This window comes from Leishmania infantum, chromosome 5 (assembly GCF_000002875.2).
Source record: "Leishmania infantum JPCM5 genome chromosome 5".
NCBI classification, from domain to species: domain Eukaryota; phylum Euglenozoa; class Kinetoplastea; order Trypanosomatida; family Trypanosomatidae; genus Leishmania; species Leishmania infantum.
The window spans coordinates 31,146-41,026 of NC_009390.2; the positions used below are offsets into that span (position 1 = coordinate 31,146).

General features: G+C 58.9%; 3 protein-coding genes across 3 annotated transcripts; all 3 read left to right on the top strand.

Annotated features, from left to right (window-relative positions):
* Positions 1 to 3,404: 3,404 nt before the first annotated feature.
* Positions 3,405 to 3,776, top strand: LINJ_05_0110 (conserved hypothetical protein; the record flags this gene model as incomplete). Its single annotated transcript, XM_001462944.1, has 1 exon — positions 3,405 to 3,776. The coding sequence occupies one exon, from the start codon at positions 3,405 to 3,407 to the stop codon at positions 3,774 to 3,776; it is 372 nt and encodes a 123-aa protein (XP_001462981.1).
* A 1,002-nt stretch (positions 3,777 to 4,778) lies between these two features.
* On the top strand, positions 4,779 to 5,795 carry LINJ_05_0120 (conserved hypothetical protein; the record flags this gene model as incomplete). Its single annotated transcript, XM_001462945.1, has 1 exon — positions 4,779 to 5,795. One exon carries the CDS (start codon positions 4,779 to 4,781, stop codon positions 5,793 to 5,795), a length of 1,017 nt encoding a protein of 338 aa, XP_001462982.1.
* A 1,633-nt stretch (positions 5,796 to 7,428) lies between these two features.
* Positions 7,429 to 8,727, top strand: LINJ_05_0130 (putative protein kinase; the record flags this gene model as incomplete). The annotated part of the gene is made up of 1 exon (XM_001462946.1): positions 7,429 to 8,727. The coding sequence occupies one exon, from the start codon at positions 7,429 to 7,431 to the stop codon at positions 8,725 to 8,727; it is 1,299 nt and encodes a 432-aa protein (XP_001462983.1).
* Positions 8,728 to 9,881: the final 1,154 nt, after the last annotated feature.

Genomic DNA, 9,881 nt, shown 5'->3' on the forward strand with positions numbered 1-9,881 from the left:
TGGCCAGAGCGCTCACAAGCTGTCTCACCACCACGTCACACCACGTTGTCCGCTCTCGACCTTTTGTGCCTTCCGCACCGCTTCCTCCTTCTCTCGTTTCCTTTGATCTCTGCAGACAGTTCTCTGCTCTCCCTGGCGTTGTCGTTGACTCATCCTTGACTTGTCTTGCCCACTCGTCCAACTCGTGTCCGTATTGCGCGCGCATGTTTCGTTTTCGCTTCTCCCACTCTCTCGCCCTCTGCCTCTGCCGCACACCCCCTTTTCCTTTTCCGGAACTGGATGTCACGTGCTTCTGTTCTGTAGTTTTTCTTCGCTCTGGAATACTGGGCGATGGGGGACGCCTCAGTGCGCCGTATCTCAGAGTCCAGCACCCCCCCCTCCACAGTCGCTGCGTTGGAAAGCCGGGCAGCCCTCCTATGTCCCTGCCACGTGCCGAGCCGCTTCTGGTGGTGACGGGGCCAGGCGCCAACACTGCTGAAAACGACTGAGCGATGTGCCGCTGGTGGTGTCGGCGGTCAGGTCCTGGACGGCGCTGCGTCGGAGCGACCTGCGACCGTGTGAGCGCGCTTGTGCCATCCATGCGATCAGGCCGAGTGCCAGCGTGTCTCGTCCGGCCCCGACACTGCCTGCTGGTGTGGGGAACGCGAACCCCCCCCCCGACAGCAGCACCAGGTGCTGACCAGCGTGATGGAAGCGGCTGCGAGGCGACCTGCGAGACGGTGGCGGGCGGAGAGGTTGAGGCAGGGGCCGCTCACAGATGGCCGCGTCAGCGCATGTGGTGCAACGCTTGTGTGCCGCTGCGTGGCACCGCGCGGACGGGGTCTTGCGTGAGGGCTTTGGCTCGTGCTGCGCGGTGGAGCCGTGGACACGCGTATCTGCAGAAAGCCATGGCGGCTCGCTTACGATTCTTCGCATTCCCGTTCGTTGTGTTTCGTGTTCTTGCTCCCCTTGAGCCGCTGGTAGGCAGGGCCTCTTTCCTTTTTCGTATTAGAACTCTTCTCTGCTGCTAGGACTCGGTGCCGGTAGGCGACGGTGCGCCCACTGGCGACGTTGAAATATCCGTCTGTTTGTGTAGGAAAAGAGAGAGGCGATGGGCGGGGTGGGTGGGTGAGTGGGGCGTTGAGGATGGCTTTCGACTTGTAAGCATGTCCTTTCTCGTGCGCATGCGTGCTCGCATGTATGTGGTCGTGCTCCTCCTCCTCGACCTCAGATGGATGGGGTGTATGTGCCGTGCAAAGAGAACCCCCAAGGCGAGAGAGGCCGATGAACGCTGAGAAGTCGAGCGGAGGGAGGAGAGGAGGCACCACGCTACGAGAGAAAAGAGGCAGAGACACGCACAGAGGGAAAGCACCCGCCAACAACAGAGGCAAGCCCAACACGTAACTATGAAGCGCGAATAGGATAAAAGTTACCGAGTCAGAGATGCACATGTAGGAGCGTGCGTGTTCTCTTACGTTTCACGTGTGCGGCGGCCCTCAAGCCTGCTGGGGCGTAAATCGAACTGCAGGCATGTCGTCGTCGCCAGGGAGGCTGTGCAGCTCCGTCGCGGTGGTGCGGACAATCAATGGTTGTGGTGGCGGCGTTGGTGTAGGGAGGGATAGCTGCGTCGTTTTACGCTGCTTGCTCGTGTACCCACTCCATCATGCTTTACTTTCTTCTTTGTTTGCTCGTGATGGTCTTTCTTACTGCCGCTGTGTGCGCTAGCCTCGCCGTGCGGTGTGTCTTCGCTGTGCCTTTGTATTTCTATATCCACTGAGAGACCTCCAATGTCCTTCACAGGGGCGTCTGCCTGAGTTGTACCTGTGTGTGTGTGTGTCGTCTCGCCTGTTGCCTCCAAGTGCCCGTCTTCCCCTTCTTCCACCCGCTTCATTGTCTCTCGATGTGGTGCACTGCCTCGTGTGCACATTGCGCTCGTGCCGCTTTTTCTTCGCTTGGTTTCTCTCGGCTTCTCTATTACCTGTGCGGGGACCTCGCCCCCTCAACGCAGAGATGTGCGAGTTTTGTTTTCTGTGTGGGAGGGATGAGGAGGATGGTGCGTGTGGTTGCATGGAGGCGCAGGGAAGTGGGCCAGCCAGCACGTGTGTGTGCGGAGGACCAGAGTGGTTCTGGTGAGGCGGGGAGAGAGACGGTCGGATGTGCGCACCTCTTCTCTTACAAATCCGGAATGCTCCCCGCTTCCTCCAGCACCTTTACCCTCGCCTTCTTCTCCCTTTTTGCTTTATTGCTGTCTTACATGAGGTGCGGGTTGTGCCCCAGACCATCTTCGTTTTTTTTTCTTCGCTCCTCCCCCGCCCCCTTCACTTGCACTCTCCTTGGGACAGGAGGTCGAGGAAGTGCGAGAAGTGAAGGGGGAGTGCAGTCGTGATGACACTGTGCCTGTGTATGTTGTGCGTGTGCCTGTGTGTTGTGTTTTCCCGTGTTTTTTGTCCCTTCGCATGTTTCTTATCTATCTACCTCCGACCCCTTTTTCTCTCTCCCCCTCTCTCCCTCTGTCCTTGATTGTGTGCTTCTCATATGTGATGGCTTGGCCTGCCTGCCTGTGCGCCTCGGCGTCTTGCTATCCCGTTGCAAGGGGAAAGAAAATATATATATATATATATATATATATATTAGAGCCACCTTATCATGTGTGTGTGTGTGTCGGAGAGGAGACGACGGTCGATGCCGGCGATGTCAAGCTATTTCTCGCGAATCTTAAAAGCACAAGAGTAGAGACGCCTCATGCTCACGCGTACACATTCATAAAGATCTACACACGCTGCAAGGGGTGCAGAAGTGGCATCGGGAAAAAGGAGGCTGCGGGAGTGGGATGAAGACTCTGTGCCGCTTCTCTGTCGACCACTTGCGCTAATAGCGATGCTGGAAAGGGGCGCATTGTGAAGCACCGAGCATGAGAAGCGCAAAGAGACTCATCTACAGCTTGCACGCATGGCTGCCTGCTGAAGGATGCGTGCGCATGGAACCGTGTTCATTGCTGTCAGAAAGTGCGTATGCATGCTTCACACGCTTCTCGAAGGGGTCCAGACGCGTCGCCGTCAACACGGCTGGCGGTGCCGATGCAGTCCCTTGGGTGAGAGGCTGCATAATAAAGGATAAAGCAAAGAGTATGACCGAGACTCTTCACCACCACCACCCTCAGCGTCGCTGCGATACATGCTCCGGTGCCTCTCCACTTCTCCACGTCTCGCTTCTTCTGCGCGTGAACTCACACATACACGCATTTGACCGCTGCTGCCGCGGACGAGTGCGCATTTCTGAACTGCCTCAGTGCTCTTCGCCCATATCGTCTCCCTCCTATCCCTCCCAACCGCGTGTGTGCGTGTGTCTGCGTGACGAGCGGAGGACCTAAGAAGGAAGAAAAGGAGAGAGAGCGGGATAAGGCCTTTGGTGCCGTCACGTTCGCCATGCAAACGTGTGGACTGGTGCGCTTACAGTTTCTACTCAACACACCGTTCGACCACCAACCCATCGCCGTCCCTGCCGTGCCAACGGCGCGATCCGTCATTGAAGACATCATCCCGCCCAGGTCAGAGCTTAGCCGGGTGGATGAAGTAGGATTGCTTTTGAAGCACCTCCCGGCTGCCTGCGACAAGGCGAAGCAGCTTCAGCATGATGCCCAGTACGCCAGCCGCTACTACCGCGCCCGCTTCAGCCGCGGCTCCCAACTGCAATGGAAGCACGCGACACAGGTCGCTGCTGCGTCTGGTCCCGCCGAGGTGCAGCAGTGGGCACGCAGCCGCCTGTACCCAATCAGCGATCCCTTTCAGTGCGAGTAGAAAAGACTCGTGCTCCAAGCTTTTCAACAGCGCCCCACAGGACGGACCCCGACAGTGCTCCCCTGCTCGTCATGCATGCATGGACGCGCCTTTTACTGCCGCGGCTGTTGGGGCACTACGGAAGACGGACGTGTAAAGCAGAAAAGAGTCATTCGCGCTGGCGGGATGCCCTGACTCGCTTCTTTCTGAACCCCTCCCCCGTTCCCCAATCTGTCTCCCTCGGCAAGACGGGTACTGTGCAGGGGAGGAGGGAGTAGCTAGCCACGCTCACGCAAACGCAAGCACATGACACCATACAAGAAGCGAAGAGGAAGCCCAACGCACGCGCTTCACCTCACAGCAAGGCGCCGTCTTCTCCCTCTGTCCCGGTCGGCTGGACGGCCGTGTTCTTCACAGCGGGCGAAGGCGAATGAGGCAGCCAGAGCGCAGCTCTCCCCACCCTCTCTTTTTCGTCCGGCGCCCCATCTTTGCCATGCGTCTGCTCTCTTCTCTCTGTGCGTCGCCGTTTTCGCGGTGGTGCCTCTCTGTCTCTCCTCTTTTACGTTTCGCCCGCCCCACCCCTCATCGTCTTCTCTGTCGCTGGTGCAGCTCGTGCCTCGGGGAGCGCGCGTGTGAGTGGGCGTTGGTGAGTTTGTTTGCTCCCCTTTCTGCGCATCACCTCGCCGCCCCGCACGCGCGCCATCGCCGCTCCGTCATCCTTCACTCTTGCGCAGCGTGAAACGCCCGCCATCACAGGAACAACTGTCAAGAAACGCAAAACCTCTGCGGTGTTGCAGCCAGGTGGGCAGGGGGACCCTCATTCACGAAAGGAGGTGAGCCGACTCCTAGACAGAGTGTTGCAACACTCTCATCGTGGTGCACCCTTCCGTCAACTCGCCACCCCCTCTTCTGCTTCTTTTCTATAAAGTGCTGTGCTCTGCCTCTCTGCTTCCCTCCTCCCGGTGGCTGGTCCGTGGGGCTGACGCTCGTGTGTATCGCGTTTGGTTTTGCAGCTCTCGACATATGCTGCGTCGCACCTCACGACAGCTGCGGCCGGTGGCGGCCGTCGGACTTGCCGTCGTAGGGGCCGGCGATGGCACACGACAGAGAAACTCGCTGCAGCGCCTCTTGCGTGACCACGATGAAGGCGTTGCGGCGAACGCCAAGGGCACCATCACGGTCACAAGCACCTACGATGTGGAGAGCGCCCTCTACTACGACCAGTACAACATGGCGGTGATGCCGTGTGTCAGCGGCGGCGCCGCGCGACAGGCGCTGCGGGCAAAGCTAATTGAGTCTGGCGCCGTTGCCGGCGTCCGGGAGCGGCTCTTAGCGCCGTGGCAGGCGGAGGGCGAGCGGCGCGTTGTCGTGTTCGGCTGCCGCAGCGTTGCGTACCTCAAGCGGCAACTCCTCGCTGACACTACACACTCTTTCCTCATCGTGGACCCCTCGCTGAAGGAGTTGATGGGAGCCGCCGCAGCTCTCACCCCGGCGTTCGCCCGCCGCGTCTTCTTTCTGCGCTGCGAGTCGATGTTTACTTGTCTGCAGGTGCTGCAGCCGGAGACGGCCGACGTGGCGGTAGTGCCTATGCCGGTGCCATTCTGGTCCAAGCACGGCAGCCACCGACGCCTTGTTCACTTCGACTTCTACTGCGCGGCCCACAGTGTGCTGCGTGTCCGGGAGGCGCCCACAGACCCCCGCGGTGTTGTCCTCTTCACCGATTGTGAGCCCTACGCGGCTTTCATGATGGAGCACCTGGAGGAGGCGAAGTTGGTGGTGCCGTACACCCGCAAGAACCCAGCCCAGCTCTTCCAGCGGTGGCTGCCACAGGACGAGCTGATCGAAGACGTCGAGGGAGGCGCACAGCGGCGCCGCCGCGAGTTCCCGAAGCAGCGCGACGAGGATGTGGTCGCGCTGGCGGCCGCAAAGAGCGGCGCAACGACACCAGACGCGCGTCGGTTGCTTTCCGCCTACAACTATTCCCGAAAGTACTACCGCGACTTTGCAGAGGAGCGAGTGCAGCAGGCAGGCGGCGTTTGACGCCTCTTTACCCGCTTGCTCACCAGACCATCTGCCCCCCCCTGCCTGCCCTTCTACCACTCGTGCACCGCCGACTTTTTCCACTGCAGATGCCGTCTGTATTGTTGCATGCCGTCGCCGCGCTTCCTTCTCCCTCACCTCTCGCCAGGTATTCCTCAAGCCCAGGTGACGGTTGCTGAGGTTAATTCTCACGGTGCCTCCCCTCCCCACTCGCGCACAGACAGAGGATCCTCCGTGCCACTCGTTTCTTCTCTTCTTCCCCTGGTCACTGGCTTGCGCACAGTGCATCGATCCCTCGCCGTTTCGAGTGCGTCACTGCTGCAGCCTCTCGCTGCTCCACTCCCTGACCAGCACACCAACAAAGTAGTCGAGGGCAGCGATGGCAGCGGCGTGAGGGAGGGGTGTGTGCGAGCGCTATGTTCGATCACACTTTACGTTGAAAACAAAAATCACGTCAGCACAGGCACTGAGGTGGGCGATTGCCTGTCGCCCCCCCTTTCTTTTTTTCGCGCACCGTCCGTCCCCACCTCCTTCGCTCAGCGGTGGACGATGCGGGGCAGGGGACTTCTACGGCAACTCGACATCGCAGCGACGCCCCTATCCGCAGCTAGTTCTTGTCACCTCTGTCTTTGTGCCGGGATGATGTGGGTGTGCGCGTTGAGCACCATCCGTTCCCCTCTACTCACTGCATCGCTCCTCCTTCCTCGCCCCATCAACAAACAACGCTTCTCTCTTCGTGCCGCACCCGCTCCCCCCGCCACTCGTTCAAAACACAGCGGTGGCTTACCCTTGGTACGCGTTCTCAACACCCGGTCGACTCGTCCATCGTGACGACGGCGGCCGCCACCCTCTCACCCACGTACGCCTCCCCTTTCCTCCTCCTCCTCCACTGTTCTTTTCAACTGTTTGCTTCTGTTGAGTGCAGGTTGCCGCTGTCGCCGAGTAACCCCTTCCCTCCTCCCGCTGTTACACACACGCACACTCAAGCACACCGACACAGCCTTGTCTTCTCTTTCTCTCTCTAGCCGAGTGCAGCCAAGACTCGGTTTGTTTCGCATCTTTCCTTGTTGCTCTCTGCCTGGTGCCGTCGTCGTTGGTACGGTTGACGGAGTTGTTGTGGCTCCTGAAGCAGCCGAAGACACGCATAAACAGTTCACGTTGTCGGTCAGACGCTTCTTCTTGTCGTGCTGCTAAGCATCTTCCGCTTTCTCCATCTCCGGGGAACCGTGGGCCGGCGCATTTTGCAGGCGGGCACGTGTACGGTTACGTCGCAGCTTCGTCCCATCGTGTACAGCATAGTGGATAGAACCCTCTCGGGGAGAAGCAGGAGGTGCACGTCTTTGTGTGTGTGTGTGTGTTGCGGTACCTCTTCACGTTTGTGTCGCTCTGGCGAGCGCATCTACGGCTAAAGGTGATTCGCGTTCTCTCTGCGCTTTTATATTTTCCTTCTTGAACGGGCAGACCCATCATTCTCTCTCTCTGTCGTTTTTTTCTGTCGTTCCTCGGGTCTCGACGTGCTTGCGTGCGAGTGCCTCTCTCTTTGCGTGTGTGGCTGCGCGTGCTGCCTCCCTCCCGCTGTGTATCCCTTCGTCTCTACCCCGATCTTGTTATCCTGCTCTCGCTTCTGCCCATCATGACCTCTCTTCCCTTCCCGCTGATCGAGGACATTGGGGAGTTGTACATGCTCGACGACATCTACGATTTTCTCGGCGAAGGCACGTTCGCCTCCGTCTTCAAGGCTGTTAGCACAACGAACCGGGACGTCGTGCAGGAGAATCAGACGGTGGCGCTGAAGATGATCGCCAAGCGCAACCTCTCCAGCGACAAGCTTGTGCGTGATGTCATCAACGAGGTGCACGTGCTTCGCCAGACGGCGCATCCGAACTGTGTGCGCTTTATCGAGTGTGTGCAGACCCCCGTCTACGTCGTCATTGTGACGGAGTATATCGAGGGCGTCGAGCTGTTCCAAGCCCTCAAGGACCAGAAGTTCACGGAGGCGATGGTGCTGAATGTAATGCGGCAGCTGTTGAGCGCGCTTGCGTACCTGCACAACACGCTTCACATTGTCCACCGCGACGTCAAGCCTGAGAACGTTATCATCTCAACGCACGAGGCACCGTTTCGAGTCGTCCTCGTCGACTTTGGGCTTGCTCGAAGCTGCGAGCGGAAGCGGCCGCGCATCTCGCGCGAGTTGGCGACGCACTTCCAGCGTCAGAGGCCGATACCAGTACGAAACATGTCGGTCGAGTCGCTGGACTGCGACAGTCCGATGCTGGCGACCCCGTGCGGCACGCTCAAGTATGCTGCCCCGGAGACGGTGCAGTCCATCACGCAGAGTGCCCAGCTGTCCACGACGAAGAATTTGTTGTCTCGTCTCGATGTGTACGCCGCCGGCATCATCATGTATGTCATGCTAAGCGGCGCGCTTCCCTTCAAGAACTTCGCCAACAAGGCAAGCTTAGTGATGGAAATGCGCAACTCGCTCAGCTTCGAAGGGCCTCGCTGGGCCGGCATCAGTGCCGAGGCGATCGACCTCAACAAAGCACTTCTTAACTTCGACGCCGTCTCGCGACCACACGCGGCAGAGGCGCTGCAGTACCCATGGTTCAAGATCTACGGCAGTGCCTTGCGGCCGCTGTCAACGGAGGAGGCACAGTCGACACCAGGTATCCCGCTGGACTCGAGTATCTGCGAGCGTGGGGCGATGACGCACGCCTTCGAGGCGATGCGCGCCACCGAGGCAGCTCTGTACTACAATGAGGAAGAGACAGCATCGACGTCGGCGCCAGTGACCAGCCACAGCGGTTTGCGTACGCCGAATAGCCGCTGCGTAAGCGTTCCGTTCGGCACGAATACGTCGGCGTTCTCGAATAGCAGTAGCACCACGACAGCCGCCCAGACAGCACAGTCTGGCTACTTCGACTTTGCGTGAGGGCCGCGGAGTCGCCAAGAGAAGGATGGCGATTTTCCCGGGTATGCTTGCACGTGTGTCTCTCTGTCTGTATCTGCTACGTGTGGAAAAGCAGAAACCGTCTCACGACGGTGGTGTACATTCACTCACAACTCTTACGATGCCTGCCTGCTCCTCATTCTTCTCCCCTCTAGGTGCACGCGTCTCTCTAGACAAACAACGAGTTGAGGAGGAGAGAGGGGGGGTATGCAAGGGCAGGCGGAGCTGGCGTATGTGTTCGAGGACGAACTACACGCAGCATGCCGTTGCCTTCTCCCATGTACATCTGACATGTGTGCACGTATGTGTCGGTGAATAAAACGAGACAGGCGACACCGCTCTCGACTCGAGGCGAATGTGTCTCGTCGCTGTGTGAGCGGAACCGCGAGAGAGGAGGAAGTGGGAAACCCAGGGAAGCGATGAATGGCGCCCAGAAAGCACACGCAGAGAGGTAAGGGGGCGGATCGGGGGCACGCATACGAGGAATGTCGTTGTCTGCTTGGGTTGTGTTTCTCGTTTCGACTCCAGAGCCGCCACATACGCACACAGCGGAGGGCATCGTGACAGAAATGTGCGGTGGTACACAGTGCTTGTCTCCTTCGCTTTCCTTTTTCTGTTCCCCTCCTCCTCAATTTTCGCCTGTTTCTCTGTTTTCCTTTCGATTTTGCTGCGCGCCTGCGAGCGGCTCGCCCTCACTTCATTTTCGACGTTGTCCATGCGCGCGTTGGTTGCGTCCCTCTCCATCTCCCTCTCTCGCGCTTTTTCATAGGCGTGGTGGTTTGTGCGTGCGTGCAGCATGCATGCGTCCAGGTGTGCGCTTCACACTCTGCGTATGCGCACGCGTGCCGGTGTCTGTGTAGACGTTGCGTGCTCGGCGGTCGTGTTTTTCGATGGTGTATATGTATTATGTGTATGTGTATGCATGCCTGTCCATGCGTCTCTCACCGAGGATGTCGAGTCCTCATGAGAGAGCTGCGCGCGTGGTGAGGGGAAGGAAGGGAAGGGCGATATTGGTGAGCGGTCCGCCATCCCTCTGCCCCTTCCCTCCCGCTGCTGCCTGTTTCTTATTTTGCCGTTGTGTGCCTTTTCGCGCTCTGTTTGATACTGAGCTCCTGGATAAGCGTCTCTGTGGCGCA